The sequence below is a fragment of the Thermochaetoides thermophila genome (assembly GCF_000221225.1).
Source record: "Thermochaetoides thermophila DSM 1495 unplaced genomic scaffold scf7180000011818, whole genome shotgun sequence".
NCBI lineage: Eukaryota > Fungi > Ascomycota > Sordariomycetes > Sordariales > Chaetomiaceae > Thermochaetoides > Thermochaetoides thermophila.
Genome location: NW_006383034.1, coordinates 1,051,347 through 1,067,450, shown reverse-complemented (window position 1 = coordinate 1,067,450; position 16,104 = coordinate 1,051,347). Strand labels below are relative to the sequence as shown.

The following is a 16,104-nucleotide window of genomic DNA, read 5'->3' as shown; positions in this document are numbered from 1 at the left end:
GCTTGTAATACAAGTGTTAAACAGCCAAGAGGCTCAGGAGAGACAAGGCGGTTTTACTTAAGCTTCCTAACGGCCCGGGCCATGGGTGGTCGTGATACCCGATCATCGTTCTTTGTTTGTTCAGATGTAAGAGTTCAAATTCTGACACCTCCGGAACAGTCACCATGGCACTGCAGACAGCGTCGGCCGTTGGCTCTCTTGGCAGTAGAGTCAGCCGATGCAGTTATTGGTGAATGTTGATACTTTTCTTTGCATTGTTTTGAGACAGAGCTTGAACACAACGTAAGGATGTCGTCAAAAATGATAGCGGCAGTAAGCCGGTCTTTTTCGGATTGTACATCTGTCACGGTGCCTTGTAGATGGAGATAGGAACATTCAAGAAAGGCCAAACTGCAATAGCTAAGACACTGATGTATTTATTATTCCAGTTATCGATTATGTCTACATGACTCAGATTCATGCAGTTTTCTGACACTTTGCTATCCCACTACGGATGGTGGAATGTTTATTCTTAGCGCTCATCCATCCATATCAGACACTGGTAGAAGAAATAACCGACACGATAGGCGTAAGAACGGCTCGGCACCAACGGTTTGGAAACAGGCATATTCTATGATACCTGTCCTGACTTGACCTGCCTGTTTAGCCAGCCTTCATCGACTGAACACTTCACCGAGGCATTGGATCCGACTCTAGCCCAGCTGGATGGGTTACTAAATCCTGGAGAAATAATAATGAAACGCTAGCCCTCGATAATCTGTACATACATGTGTACAAATGTGGAAAAGGCGGGGACACCCCGATGGTGTCGTTGGCTGGAGGCTGGATCGTAAAGGTGAAGCCTTACGGCTCGGGGGGAACGTTGTGCCATCGAGAATGAGGGGGTCAACAGTGACATGTAGTTGAGCGATGCTCACCAACTTTGCCCCCCCCCCCCCTTCCCGGGCACGTGGGCGGGTTGTCGCGGGAGAGTCGATCAGGGTTGGGGGTGCGGCTGGGGGGTCAACCTCCCCAAGCGACACACAACCCTGGAAACCAGAATGCAAGAGAGCGGGGAGAAGTGGATCAATGACAACGACATTGACATTCAACGGAATCATCAACAAGCTTTACTAGAGTAAGAAAGGAAGCTCCACTACAGAAGCTAAGGAAGGTAACAGTTGAGGTAGCTTTGCGCGAGTGAAGCCTCCACTTCACTCGATGCCTGGCAGCCGCGTTCTGCGTTATGATTTGTGACTGCCTCGATTACGTACGTGACGTTATTGCGTAGGAGGGAGAAATTCTCAACGTTTTCACTAGGCTGGGGTGGACTGCAGTGGTTGCATCGATTGAATCATTTTTTTTTTTTCCCTTGGCCTTTGTCATCGCTCTCGCTTGACTCCTTCTGCTTACAGTGATTCTTCATCCTGCGCTCCACTCGCAACGATACGAGACATCAACACACGACAATATTACTGTACTTGCATACTGCAACCCGTGTGTCATCCCTTGGCGCGTCAGTCATTTTCTATCCTCAGTCTTTGGTGTAGCGCTAAGTCTGAGCACCGCTCAAAAGTCATAATACCATTACGAAGTGTGCCTCATCGCTACAGTTGGCTCGCGGTGCTTACAGCGACCAATCATCAAGGTTTACACAATATTCCTGCGCGAAGTGTCTATCCCAATTCGCTTGGCCTTGCTTAGCGCAATTGCGATAGACATCGTCAATAACTATCAGAACAGACAGACTACACAGGTAAGCCGAACAAATTGAGGAGATGTCGGTGCGGTGTGTGTCATCGTCACCACCCCAACATCATAAACCATCATCATGCTCTTGCATATCGTGTCGTTGCTATCCCCCGAGGAGGCTACAAACTTCATCCCACACTAAGACGCCGATCTTCCCGGACGCCGCCCGAACGGAACGGCTCTTCCCCATGGGGAAGAACAACAAACCTAGAGAAGGAAAGTCTGGGGGATGCGTGGGCGAATTGGGATTGGCACGGTCGGTCGGACGGACGGTATAAGCCGGCAGTCAGCCGCCAGCCGGCGTGGCCGATGAGAGCGTGTCGTGTGCGGCCGACCGGCAGGAACAAGGAAGGAAAGATGTGCTTTGCTGGGAAAAGCCAAGCAGATCGTGTTGCTGGTTGCTGGGACAAGAAGCATAAGCACACCCGAACGTGTGCAGCGCGGACGAAGGGCAACTTGACTAGGGCGGTTTAGTCGCCGGTAGTCCTGCCGAAGCCGAAGCATAATTCTTCCTACGCTGCGGTATCCAAAACGACGGGCGGCTCGGCATCCGAGACCTTGGTCTTGGTCTTGTCTTGTTTCGTGCGTGCGGGGAACGGGGATCCGGGAGTCGGGGTGTCATGCATGCTGTGCATTAGCCATGGTGATGGCCTGAGCTGAGTTGACGAGTTCTTGGATGGTAATGGTAACCAGTGTCTGCCAGAGGCTCCGAAAAGAGATACGACCGCACAAAAAACGATGTCCACGCCGATTGCTGCTCCGAAGCCCGGCGCCGGAGTGTACGCCGATCCGGAAAGGTAGGTCCCCTTGCCTGAGGACCCTGGCGGGATGGTCGGACAGGCCCAGACATCGGAAGAGCACCGCTGACCCCGACAGGCCGATCAATATCATCTTCGTTGGCGCCGGCGCCGTAGGCTGCTTCTACGCGTCGCGTCTGCATCACGTAAGGCCCCCTCCCCCCTTTTTGCCCTTATCTGGGCCTTCACCGCTCACTAACTAACATCCCCAGCCTGATCACAACATCCACGTCTCCCTCCTCGCCCGTTCAAACTACAACGCCATCATCGCCGCCAACAACACCGTCACTCTTCAAACCCACACCTTCGGCGACTACCTCTTCCACCCAGTCGCCACATACCCCAACATCGCCACCGCCGCTGCCTCTAGAGTCAAATGGGACTACGTCATCGTCACCACCAAGGCCCTCCCCGACCGGCAGGATGACTCCAAGACCATTGAGCCGCTTCTCAAGGACAACCCAGACGCGTGTATTATCTTGATCCAGAACGGCGTTGGTGTTGAGCACCCCTACCGCGCACGCTTCCCGCGCAATCCGATCGTTAGTGGTGTCACGGTCATTAGTGCCGAGCAGATCCGTCCCGGGGTGATTAGGCAGAACCGCTGGACGAGGATGCATTTGGGGCCGTATACGGATAGCGCGGCTTTTGAAGTCGATGCTGGCACTGTAACCGGGCAGGGGAAATTGGGGGATGAGGAGAGGAGAAGGTTGAATGAGTTGGGGATGTGTCATGCGAAGAGGCTGCAGGATTGGTGGACGCGGTACGGCGGAATTCGGGATATCAAGGTTACAACCGAGGTCGGCTTGCAAACGGTGAGGTGGCATAAGTTGACGATTAATGCTGCGTTTAATCCGTCCGCGGTGCTGAGTGGGGGGAGAGGGAACGCGGATATGGTGCTTGACGCAGAGCTGAGGGCGCACCTCAAGGGGGTGATGGATGAGATTTGGGCGGCGGCGCCCAAGATTCTGGGCAATCCGAAGGGGTTTGTCGAGGTGGATAAAGAGACGGGCGAGGAGAAGGAAATGGCGAGGCCGGAGCAGATTTTGAAGAGTACCGAAAGGAATGTGGGCAGTAAGCCGAGTATGTTATTGGATTGGGAGGCAGGCAGGGCGATGGAGTTGGAGGTGATTTTGGGCAACCCGGTCAGGATTGCCAGGGCGAAGGGCGTGGAGCTGCCGAGGGTGCAGACGCTTTATGCGCTGTTGAAAAGTGCCCAGGAGAGGAGGAATAAGAAGAAAGGGAAGCTATGAGGCTTAATATAGCGAGGTTTGGTTATTTGATTTCTGTACTAAGGGCTATGTACAAGGTAACCAACTCACCTAATCTGATTTCGGTCGTCGTATATACAATCCCATCATCACCATCATCACCATCATCATCCTTTACTCACCCTGGGCGCGTGTTTCTCGCCCTCTCCCCGTGCCAGTTACCCTTTCCCCGTCCTTTCTTCCCCTTCCCCCTCTGGTAGCCCCCAGTTCTTCGCTCCCTCCAATCCTCATCTTGATCTTCCTCCTCCGTCGCTTCAAGTTTTCTCCTCCTCTTCTTCCTCTGATCCTGATCTTTCCTCCTGTTATCTACAACTACGACATACATAGCACCTACCTTCTTTCTTAACTTCCTTCTCCCCTCCTGCGACCGCACTTGTTTGGCTTCCTTCCAGTCGTCTCCGTCTTCATCGCCGTAAGGACAGTAGGGGTCGTACGGGTCGTAAGAAAAGTTATCTTCTGTATCGGAGTCTGGGTATCGGGTTGCGATTTGAGGGGGGTTGCTATTGTTGGGCGAAAGGACGACCTGTTTGTTTGAAGTAAGGGTGGTTTAGTCATGCTTCTCTTAACGTTCTTGCCCTGCGCCGGACGTGTCTCCCTCCTTTGTGATATAGAAGAAGAGAATGACCATGGATCCGGGAACATGCAACCTCTTTTGCTCAACTATCGTAATAACTATTCTCATTCTCAACCCTCAATACCATTGTTCTGTTGGGCTGTGCTTAAAAAAAAGAAAAGAAAAGAAGAGAAAAGAAAAGAAAAAGAAAAAAAAATAAGATCCCTCTTGTGCCATCCATTTCAAAGCACAAGCACAACTGAAACGGAGTTCTGAGCTTAAGCTTGAGTGCTGCTACTCACCTGTATTTTCCTCACCCCCGAGCTGGGCCCGTTGTTGGCCTCAGAGTCGGAATCATTCCCTTGCGACTCGGCTTGGTCGACGATGTTGAGGGCATTGTCGGCGAGTTGTTGGAGGAGGGCTAGGAGGGGGAGGGGTTGTTGAGATTGGGGGTGATGGATGGCATAGGATTGCTGAAGCTGCTGAGGGTATAGGGCGTGAGTGTGTTGGTGATGAGAATGTGGAGCGGCGGGCTGTCGAGAATGGGAAAGTCGGTGGGCGTTGTGGAAGGGTTGTTGTTGCTGGAAAGGTTGCTGGTGAAGTTGGGGATGCTGTGGCGGAGTGAACTGCGCTCGCTGCTGCCGAAGAACCTGCGGATGTAGATGCGGCTGTTGATGTTGATAAGCCGAGTTATGACACTGCGGCCAAATCTGCTGCTGCTCCTGTCCATACCAACCCGTACTACAAGAAGCCTGATGAACCCCCATCACAGGTTGCTGCTGCTGCTGCTGCTGCTGCTGCTGCCCTTGCCAACCGCCATAGCCCATCCTCTGTTGAAAATGCTGGCCCCCTCCTCCCCCGTCCCCCGCAACCCACGCCTGCCCCTGAGGCGGTTTTCGCCCATCAACATCCATCGGCTCCCCTCGCCCCTCCCCCCAACCCTTGCCATGCTCCCTCTCCCAGCCCTCCAACTCATTGCTCAGCCGTCCAACGCGCACACCCCCGGGGGGGATCAACATCCATCGGGTCTCCCCAGTCCAACGTCACCTCCTGCTCGTGCCACGGAATCAGCCCTTCCTGCTGCTGCTGTGACGGCTGCTTAGCAACAGCGGCGGCAGCAGTTTTGAAGTCATTCTCACCACCTAGGATGGTGGTCGATCGGGAGAGGTTGCTCCTGCTGGCGGTGGCGGAGCTGGTCTGTTCTGAGCCTGAGGGTGGTTCTGTGGCGGGGGAGCAGGCGGTATCGGGATGGGATTGAGGGTTGGGGGTGTAGTAGATGGGAGGTATTGGGTTACCGGAGCTCATGAGGAGGAGGTTTTGAGACAAAGGTTGAGTAGGTATGCCGAATGTTCAAGCCGTGGTTCCAAATTTTAGTCAATAAGTGGATTTTGATATTCCTAGAGTTAGATTGCGAGGATCTTACCTAAGTGTGGAAGATCTGGCTGAGTTGAGCACCCGGAGAGTACGATACACAGATGGGAGCTGTGTTCTTATACGGGGGAAGCTGGCGTAGCTTTAAAGGGTTGTTGCTTACTCTCTCCAGCAAAGAAGAAGCTGGTTTCCTTTGGCTATTGAGAAATCAACATTCTTACACCAGGGAGCTAGTTCAAAAGACTAACCTTTCGGATGAAGCTAATCCGGTCTTCACCGCACGACTCTGTCTCATTCCAGATATTTTAAAGTTTTTTTTCTATGCCCCAGGCTGGTTCTTGCACCTCTGAAGCATGCCTGTTGCTGGTAGCAGCTGTAGGTTTTGGTAATGTTGAGTAAAGATGAGGGAGCTGGCTGATGCGCTGTGAATGCGCTGGTGCTTGTGGAACTACTCTTGTTGAAGGCTGAACTGTGAAATAATGAAGTAACATGTGTGGATTGGTGTGACACAGCGAACCTTATGTCCATGTGATTATAACTGTCAAGTCCATTGTCCCTGATAATGTCTCAAAAGAGAGAGCCACAACAAGTGGTATTGTTGAAGTGGTCACGAGGAACTTTGTGAACAGATAGAGCATCAAAGCCAATCCAGGAAGCAAGATGAAACCGGTTGCTAGTACACCTGTTGGAGTCTATTTATTACTTGATGAGCCAGGATCCTAACAACCAACCTTGATACAAATCTCTAACCGTCACATCACATCCCATTCAGTCTATACACATCCACACTACTACGATTAGAGTCCGCACATGACACGCCTCCAAAACTATGAATTAGATATGCATACGGATATCTCCCCCGATTACAGTGTTAGAAACAACTTAAGCACGACACCAACTCCCCGACGACTACAACGACAATAAAAGTGGTGGTGGAGAGATGAGAGCAGAGCAGAGCGGGGGGTAGTAGTTAAGTTGAAGGGAAAAAGAAAAAAAAACAATACAATAAAGGAGATACCGAAACAACCTGCCGAAAAAAAAAGTAGAGCGCAGGGCAGAAAACAGAAAGCAAAAAAACCAAGACAAAAAAATAAATTAAAAAAACTCCCCTCACCCCGACAACATCTTCAGGTTAAGCATACCCTCACTCAACAACCTGTCTGGTGGTAGTAGTCCTCGGCTCGACAGCAAGAAACGACACGGCTACTGCTGGCCCTGCTCCCCCGCAGCACCCGCAGTAGCAGCCTCCTTAAACTCGGTAATCTCCTTCAGCATCTTGCGATTCTGCTCGCCCATCTCGTCGGACAGCTCATTGAGCTGACCAATGGATTGCTGGATCTTAGCCATCTAAATCCTCCCACAGAGCACAAGTTAGTTTTTCCTTGATCGAGTGAAAAAAAAAATTACAAAGAAGTTACTGGAAGAAGAGAAGAAAAGGAGAAGAAGAAAAGTGATACTGCTAGAGTTGAAAAATCCAAAACACGTCAGAAATGAAAACTCTCAAAAAAAAAATTTTTTTTTATGTTTGCCAAAAGGAAGAAAATGCGAAATTTGCCAGGCGAAACTGTCCGCCACTCCGTCCCATGAAGGAAAATTCCACCGCTTTCGACAGGCCAGGACCAAAATGAGGAGGAGGGTGATTGAGAGGGTGATTGAGAGGGTGTGGGTGTGGGTGTGGGTGTTGAGGGGGAGTCTGTACCGAAGCTAACGCGGCCGACGAGCCGTCGGGCTCATTGGACTTTGAGTCTGCTGCTGTTGTTGAGGGCTCACCTTCCGGCGAGGACTTGATTTTTTCGGCGTCAACATCGTTGGCGTTGGCCTTGATAGCGGCAAGCTTATCCACGTGCTCCTGCCCGGCGTCAGCCATAGCCATCCCCAAAGAACCAAACTCTTATTGACCGCCCCCCTCGTTTTTCTTTTCGCAACCTACCCTCGCCTCAGCTAACTCAGCTTCCCGCACCTTCAACTGCGCCGTCAACTCCGCGATCCGCTTCTCGGCATCCTTCCAGCGCGCCTCCATCTCACCGGCCTTTTGCTGCGCCTCCTCCACCAACTGCGTCATGCTGTCGTGCATGTCCTTGTAGTCCGCCTCGGCCGTCTTCTGGCGAACTTCAGCGTCGAGACGCGTAGCCTCCAGCTCTTTCCGGACAACGATCAGCTCATCCCGAACAGCCGCAACCTCAGCGGCCGCCTTGGAGGAAATCTCCTCTTTCACGGCAGCAATCTCCTTCTCATGAGCCGCCTTCAGCTCCTTCACCTCTCTCTCCCTCTCCTCACTAATCTTAGCCACCCTCTCCCTGAGGCTGTCCAGTTCCGTGGTATCCTGCTTGGCATTCTTGAGCGCGTCAAGCTCCGCCTGTGCAGTGAACTTCTCCATCTTCTCGTGCGCCAGCTGCTGGCTGACAGCGTCCAGCTCCTCCTCGCTCTTGGCGTACTTCTCCCTAAGCTCGGCGAGGGCGGCCTCGGCGGCGGCCTTGGCCTTTTCGACCTCTTCTTTGGCTTCGACTAGGCGAGAGATCTCGTCTTGGGCCGCGGCTACCTTGGCGCTGAGTTCTTCGAGGGTGCGCGCGTGCTCGGCTTTGAGGGCGTCGGTCGCTGCTTGCGCGGCCTGCTGTGCCTCAGCATGGACCGAGACAAGCTTCTCGACTTCGGAACTGTGGGCGTCCTCGAGCTGCTTCCGCAGATCGGCCAGGGCCTGGGTATGCTTGGCCTCTGCATCGGCAAGCTTCTCCTCGAAGCCAGCCTTCAGCGCGGCAACCTCCGCAGCATGCTGATCCTGCAGGGTCTTGTTGGCGCCACTAGCCTCTTGTAGCTCGGTCGTCAACTTGGAGACTTCCTCCGCGTACTTGACCTCCAGCTGCTGCTTCATATCCGAAACCTCGCCCAGATCAGACTTCAGCTGCTCTAGATGCTCCAGCTCCTGGGCATGCTTTGCCTCAAGCTCAGCATTCAGCTTGGAAAGCGTCTCGATCTCGGCCGTCAGGCGACCAACTTCCTCCGCGCGCTTGGCCTCTAGCTCGGCGCGGACTTGCTCCAGCAGCTTCTCGCGGGTATCATCGCCCTCGGTCCTGGCGGCCGCCAGTTCCTGGGCATGCTTGGCGAGGATCTCCTCCAGCGCGGTATTATGGCTAGCCTTCAGGGCCTCGAGCTCCTTCGCCAGCTTGCTCTCGCTCTCAGACTTGAGCGTCTCGATCTCCCCGGCGTGGCTCTCCTTAAGCGCCTTGATCTCATCGGCGCTAGCGTCCTTGGCGGCAGCCAGCTCCGAGGCATGGCTAGCCCTAAGAGCCTCCAGGATCTGTTGATGTTCAGCCTCCTTGGCCTCAAGGGCCTTGACAGCCTGCTCATGCTGGGCCTTCGCCTCCTCCAGAGCCTTGACAATCTCCTCCTTCTCCTTAGTCAAGTCCTCGTGCTGACGGCTGAGCTCCTCAAACTTGCGCTTAAAGAAGGCATCGCCACGCAGGCTCTCGATCTCGTTCTCGTAATCCTGGCTGATCTCCTTCAGCTGCTTCTGATGGTGCTCGTTGGCGACCTCGTTCTCCTCCTTGAGCTTGGCGATCGCGGCATCCTTAGCCTTGCCCTCCTCCGTCAAGCTATCAATCAGCTTCTGCAGGTCGGCATGCGTGGCCGTCGCCTTGGCGACCTCCTCCTTGGCCGCGGCAAGCTCGACCTCCAGACCGGAGACCTTAGATTCTAGATCAGCCAGCGTAGCACTCTTAGCCTCGAGCTCGGCCTTAGCCACCTCAGCAGCCTTCTCGGCCTCATCAAGCTTAGCCTTAAGTGCCTCAATCTCGGCCTCCAGGCCAGAAACCTTTTCCTTAGCCGCCGCGTCCTCGGCAGCAAGCTTCTCCTCCAGCTCCTTCTCCTTCTCGATCTTTAACTCCTCCATCTTCTTCTGCAATTCCGCCACCTCGCTCGCAAACCCTTCCTTCAACTCCTTCATTTCCCTCTCCTTATCACTGCTACCGCCCTGCAGTTCCTCAGCATGCTTGGCCTTCAGCTCCTCAACCTCCTTCTCATACCCCTTCTTCAGCTCCTCAATCTGAGCTTCCCTCTCGGCCTGCACTGCCTCCAACTGCGCCTTGACCTCAGCCAACCTCCCCTCCGCATCCTCCTTCACCTTCGTCACCTCCGCCAACTGAGCCCTGGTCTTCTCAACCTCGGCCTCTGCTTGAGCAAGCTTCTCCTGCACGGCGGCTACCTGTGCCTTGAGGTTCTCAATCTCGGCAGCATGCTCGCTCTTGAGTCCCTCCAGCGCCTCCTTATCAATGGCACCTTCAGGCAATTCAGCATGCGCCGCGGCAGCCTTTTCCGTCAGGTCGGAAATCTTCTCTTGCGACGAGGCGATCTGAGCTTTGAGATCTGCAATCTCGGCCTCACTGCTGAGGAGCTTGGCTTTGAGCTCCTCGACTTCCTTGGCCGATTCAGCGGCGGCGGCGGCAGCAGCAGCAGCCGCCGCCGCAGTAGAGGAGGTTGTACCAGAGAGGGAGGGACGCGCGGCGTGTCGTGCCGCGCTGCTGATGCTGCTGCTGACAGTCGACAGACGCTTTGTCTTGGCGTCGGTGGTAGTGCTGGAGGTTGTAGACGGCCTGGAGGAAGCCGTAGTACGGCTGGCTGTGGCAGGAGAGGACGCGGCCGAAGAGGTTGTCCGCGTGGTGGTGGTAGCTGCTGTTCTGGAGGAGACGGAGCTCAGCGTGCTCGAGGGCTTGCGCGCAGTCGGGGTTGTTGGACTAGTTTGGGCCTTGCTGCTGGGGGAGGCAGCAGCCTTGGTGCTGCTGAGGATGGTCGAGGTCCGGCGCGAGGCGCTGGAGAGCGACATGGACTGCCGCTTGGCCTTCTCATCCTCGGACACAGACGGCTGCGAGCGGTGTGTAGTCGATGACGCGGCAGTGCCGGGGCGCTTGGCAGCAGCCGTGGTCGAGGTGGCCGTGCCAGGGCGGGTAGTAGCAGCCGTCGTCTTGCTGGCCGTAGACGGCGTCCTTGTTGCAGCGGTCTTGCTCGCGAGAGCACCACTCACTTTGCGAGTAGTACCCACGGTCGATCCGGGCTTCGCAGGGGTCCCGGTCGTCTTCTTCGCCGTTGCCGCTGCTGCTGTCGTTTCGCTCTTCCCAGGCGAGCTCTTCTCGGACTTCCCCGGTGAGGACACTGACGCAGGGGGCTTCTCCGAAGCGGGGGACTGAACGGGAGTGACGGACGCGGCGCCCTCGGAAGCAACGTCCTCGGAAGCGGCCTCGTGGGAGGCTACTGACGCCGCAGTCGCGTCGGCGGTGTGCTCGGACGCCGCCTCGGACGCCGTCTCAGGGGCGTGCTCCGTGTCGTGTTCGTGCTCGTGGTCGTCGGTAGCGGCCACGGAGCTGGTCTCGGCGACCGACTCGGCCGGCTCATCAGAGGGCTCAGTGCCGGGCTCAGTGCCGGGCTCAGTGCCGGGCTCAGTGCCGGGCTCGGTGGGAGCTGGCGCGGGGGAAGTGGCCTCGGCAGCAGGGGCCTGGGCGGCGTCGAGCTTTTCGGGTTCCGATGATGACATTATTATAGTGGATGGTTCGGGATGGTAGACGTAGTGGATGGTGTCAGGAGACTCGACAGGTGTTCAAAGCTGTTGTTGTGGGCTGTGTTTATGTAAGAGAGAGGCGGTTAGCGATTAGCGGTTACTTGCCCCAGATGGCGGTGGAGCTAGGTACAAGGAACTAGGAAATTATTCGCAATAAAAAAAGCAACGCGACAGGCTTCCTGGCTTTTTGGGCATGGCGCCCGGGGGACTATGGAACGTATGGAATGTATGGATACTTTGGAAGACACGAGAAAACACGGGGCTGACAGCTTCGAGAAGGCCGTGTTCCAGGGGGGCTGTCGGCTGTTGACAATGGTGATGATAGCTCTCAGTGGTGTAGCGTAAGTAAGATATAGGGTCTGTTTGGTGGGAATGCGGCCGCAAGAGCAGATGACTTTATGACTTGCATGATATTGTATGCACTTGGGGGTCGCGCGAGAAAAGCTGCAGCAACTCACCTGCTACCCTGCAAATCCTGCAGCCAGCCAAAGCCAGATTTGCCAGATTTACCTTCTCCCCTCTCCGCTCTTAAATGCTCAGATGGTAGATGCTCGGGTGGAAAATGGAGAAAGATGGGATGCCAGAGATGCCAGAGGGCATGGGATTGGCTATCCAAGCCCAAGTCGTGCAAATCGTGTGGCCCGCGGCTCCAGCAGCAACAGGCCACTAAACCGCAACTGCCACTGAACGCTTAACGCTCAACTTGGGGGCTCTAATTGACAGCAACTAACAGTCGCCAGCGTTTGACAACTTCAGAGAAAAAGGAGGAAAACAGGAGAAAAAATATTTTGGAGTTGCGGGCAACAAAAAAAAAAAGACTGCCAGACAACAGCAGCGGTGACGAGGTCGGTCGATCGATCATCGACCCGACGCCCTCCCTGGTGCTGCCAATGGGCCTCCGAAAAAAGTTTAGCCCACTCCCCACCAAGGGTCTGGCGGGCGGCGGGCGGCGGGCGGCGGGTGGCAGACCAGGGTTCACGCGTTGAGGGTTCAGGGTTGGCTTGTGGGTGTGTGGAACCCTGCCGCCGCGGTCGCCATCATTGGATTGGACCAACAACCCAAATGCTTGGGATCGAATAGATGGAAGTGGGAAGTGGGGCAGTGGCGCCAAGACCCTGACCATGTCCCGTCCCCTTTTTGTTCCCGCCTTTCAAGCCACGAATCGAAGGTCCCGAGAGCCCTCGGCTTTGTCTGAAAAACAAAAAAAATAAAATAAAATATCTGACAGGAATCCGTTGTTGTGAATGCGATGCACAGCCGTTGGGCATTGGGGCATCCATTCACCAGTCATCGGTTGCAGACAACACTGCGAGTGATTTCACCTCTCAACAGTTGCAAGTGGGATGAATAGAGCCAATGTGACATGCAGTGAGTTTATTGTAGAGTAGTATCCGAGGACAGCACGCGGGGTGAGTGGCCCAATGTATGTGCCTCTGTTTTTTGATAGGGAGAGCAGCCATTCATCCAATCAGCCATGGCATCATCAGTGGCCCAATCCAGTTTTTAATGGGGAGCACAAGCCAACGGTTGTGCAGCACACAACAGACAAGTCATCGCTCATCCATTTGTCCATTCATGATCGCGGTCTGTTCAACGCTCGGCGCCAGTTCAGGGGTAAGAAGTTCACATGGCCATGGAAACGTCATGATGCCCAATCCCACCTCCAAAAGTCTCAAGCAGCATACCCCTCCCTTCAACCCTCCTAAAACCCCATCCAGTGTCAGATGGGAATTTTGCCTGTCCACTGAAAATGCCAGTCGGGCTTGAGGGACTGTTTTATGCAAGACGCGGCATTGAACGGGGCTCCTCTTCCCCCGCTTCCCAGTTGACAAGTCGGATCCGGCTGCTGTTGGGGTTGCTGTCATCAAACAATGCCTAAGTATATAGATACCGAGGTAACCAAGCGTAACGGATCTTCCAGGTTAGGTGCTTTGGCTCGCAACCGAAGCAACAACTGCTTTTCGCAATGTCAGTCACCGTTCATGGAGAGACGGGTCGCTTCTGAAACGAATAATCGCTTATACCGCAACGCTTGCCGCTTGCCGCTTGTCAGTAGTATACTTACGTGCTATACTTAAAAAATCAAGGGTATTTTACAGGAAGAAGTATGATACCATGCCCAGGCCATAAAGCTAAGATCATTCATATTCCCCAGACGTAAACATCATGAATAAAGAAGCAAAAACAGTCATGAAGCCATAAGATCCATCATGATACCCAATCCCCCTCCCCGTTTTCCCCCCCCCCCCCACAACACCCCCCGGGGCCCTTAATTGCTCTTATAAACTGCTACATTCGACGGGAAAACACTCTCATTCTCCGCATACCACGCGACCCTCTTCCCATCCCGATTCAACATCTCCCTCGTCCCGATCGTATTCAAGTTATAGATATTCACGTTCTTCACATTCCCCTCCAAACTCGTAATCCTCTGCTGGCACGTCTGCCCGGCCGCAAACGTCGAGCAGCTCGTGCTGTAGTCACTAAAGAAAGAATATAACCCCGCCCCGTAGACAAACACATCCTGCGAGTCGATGACTCGCAGGCCCCAGGACGCCGCGCAGTTGCCTTCGACGCCCTGGCAGGAGGCGGAGAAATCGGGGTCGTGAAGGGACGCGACCGGAGGGAAGGGGACGAGCGCGTTGGGCGTGGGCATGAAGTAGGGCGTTTCGGTCTGGATCTGGCCCATGAAGATGTTGCGTGTGTTGTGTAGCTGGTATTGGTAGAGGACGTGATGCTCCGAGCCGGTGCCCCAGAGCCAGAGGGGGCCTTCTTCGGATTCGATGTCTGGGAGGCGTTAGTGCTCGACAAGAAACTCAATGGAAGTTTTAAAAAAGAGGGAACTTACAGAGACCGCGACCGGTATAGATAGTAATTTGGGTGTTGGCCGCCTCATCGATGTCATGGTCGGCCGTCCTGCTTTTGGTTAGCCTTCTCCCATCCATATTACCTCTGGGATGATCCGGAGCACTCACCAAAGCCAACAATTCTCCATATACAACCCCTTCGCCTTCTTCGTAACATGCATCGCCATGTACGCGACCACACACCCCTCCCTAACAGTGGGATTCCCCGGCGTCTTGAGGCACTCCCCAATCTGCTGCTGCGTGCCCGTAAACCCTCCAATCCTAACATGCACATCCCACATACCACTCGGTGCGCCCGCCGGGCTCGCCAAATTCCACTCAATACATACCGCACCCGCCTGCCGGTTCTGCGTAGACACAATGAAATCACTCAGCTCAACCTGTCCCTGCTGTCCCGAGAAAGCCCCGACCTGCACGACAGGCCGCGGGTTATTGATGTCGTTGAAATTAGGACCGGCAGAGAGGATGACGGGGAAGGACTCGCCGACGATCTTGGCGCTGGGAGGAATCCGGATGGTATCCGTCACCCGGTATAGACCGTAGTCGAGGAAGAGGATCTTGCCCTGGGAAACAGCAGCGTTGATCGCATTCTGCAGCGCAGCGGTATCATCGGCGGCGGCGTCGCCGCGGGCACCGAAGTCGCGGAGGAAGAGGAAGGAGGAGGCAGGCAGGTTTTCGTATTGCGGCTTCGAGCGGGTGTAGTACCGGCCATTAGACAGCAGGACAGCCGGGCGGGGGTTCGGGGCGATGGCGCCGATGAAGTCGGAGAAGCCAGACGGCGTGTATGAATGGCCGTTGCCCCAGGCTCGGATGAGGGTGTTGCCGCCGGCGAGAAGGGTCGCGCCGTTGGAGCCTTGGACCGCGACGGGCACGTTGTTGAGCTGGATGTTTTCCATGACCAGGCTACCAGCCGCGGCTGGAGTGGATGAAGCAGTCCAGGCAGTCTTGATGGCCACACCGACATTGTTGAAAGTGCTATCGAGCAGAGTGACAGAACCAACGTTGAGCTTGCCGTTATCGTTGGCCGACATGTCGATACCAATCTGGCAGTTGTTGATCTCCAGGCCAGAGTACGTCCAGCCCCAGTTCCAGATCTGGTAGATGGCGGTCTTGCAGCCCTCGAATTTAAAGTTGCGCATCGTGTACTGCTGGTTGCCCATGCTCGCACCGACATCACCACCGATGAAGGTGAGATCTGTCATGAAACCGCCGCTACCTTCCTCGATGAACAGGCCGACGTGAACGACATCCGGAGTCTGGGGCATCCTGAACACAATATTCTGCAGACTGGTGGCCTGCGACGTCGGCCAGTGCATACCCGTCGCGGCCTTGGCTGGAGGAATGGCGGTCGTATCGATGATAAAGTTGCGCACTTGCCGGAAGAAGACGTTGACGGACTTCCAGTTAAGAACCTCGGTGTAGTACGGGTTGCCGTCGATGAGGCCGAAGCCCTCGAAGTTGGCACTGGCCTTGAGCGTCGGGGGGTTCGCGGCATCGCCGATCAGCTGGGTGAAGTAGGCGGGGAGAATGGACCTCGAGATGAGATATGTGCCGGCCGGGAAGTAAACGACGGCCGGAGTCGTTGTGGTAGACGCCTTTCACAGTCAGCACTTCTCTCGTCGCCCCGCTCAAGGCATATCAACTTACACAGCCCCTATTGCAAGGGTTGCCGTCCATAATGGCGCGATTGATGGCATCCGTATCGTCGGTGACACCATCACCTATGTACTCTTTTCAGCACTTGTTCCTTGAGATCGTCGACGAAACACCTAACCTACCTCTTGCACCATAGTCCTTAACATTTCGAAAGACTGGATAGGATGCACCGCCAGGAGCAAAGGGTGCGAAACCACGATCTAAATAAAAAAAAAAAAAAACATTAGCGCTTGACATCACTTAAAGTCACACATGGTCCATACGAGGAATATCCCCTAGCCAGTGCCCTTTAACGACAGACACAACGCTGGCT

At 54.7% G+C, this 16,104-nt stretch overlaps 4 protein-coding genes across 4 annotated transcripts; 1 reads left to right on the top strand and 3 right to left on the bottom strand.

Annotated features, from left to right (window-relative positions):
* Nucleotides 1-2,469: 2,469 nt before the first annotated feature.
* On the top strand, nt 2,470-3,781 carry CTHT_0043150 (uncharacterized protein; the record flags this gene model as incomplete). The annotated part of the gene is made up of 3 exons (XM_006694652.1): nt 2,470-2,528; nt 2,608-2,674; nt 2,741-3,781. 3 exons carry the CDS (start codon nt 2,470-2,472, stop codon nt 3,779-3,781), a joined length of 1,167 nt encoding a protein of 388 aa, XP_006694715.1.
* Nucleotides 3,782-3,917: 136 nt separating this feature from the next.
* On the bottom strand, nt 3,918-5,657 carry CTHT_0043140 (uncharacterized protein; the record flags this gene model as incomplete). The annotated part of the gene is made up of 3 exons (XM_006694651.1): nt 3,918-4,322; nt 4,655-5,330; nt 5,395-5,657. The coding sequence occupies 3 exons, from the start codon at nt 5,655-5,657 to the stop codon at nt 3,918-3,920; spliced, it is 1,344 nt and encodes a 447-aa protein (XP_006694714.1).
* A 1,269-nt stretch (nt 5,658-6,926) lies between these two features.
* On the bottom strand, nt 6,927-11,244 carry CTHT_0043130 (uncharacterized protein; the record flags this gene model as incomplete). The annotated part of the gene is made up of 3 exons (XM_006694650.1): nt 6,927-7,070; nt 7,423-7,572; nt 7,654-11,244. 3 exons carry the CDS (start codon nt 11,242-11,244, stop codon nt 6,927-6,929), a joined length of 3,885 nt encoding a protein of 1,294 aa, XP_006694713.1.
* Nucleotides 11,245-13,537: 2,293 nt separating this feature from the next.
* On the bottom strand, nt 13,538-15,812 carry CTHT_0043120 (exo-beta-1,3-glucanase-like protein; the record flags this gene model as incomplete). The annotated part of the gene is made up of 4 exons (XM_006694649.1): nt 13,538-14,055; nt 14,117-14,184; nt 14,244-15,730; nt 15,783-15,812. The coding sequence occupies 4 exons, from the start codon at nt 15,810-15,812 to the stop codon at nt 13,538-13,540; spliced, it is 2,103 nt and encodes a 700-aa protein (XP_006694712.1).
* Between the last annotated feature and the right edge of the window lie 292 nt (nt 15,813-16,104).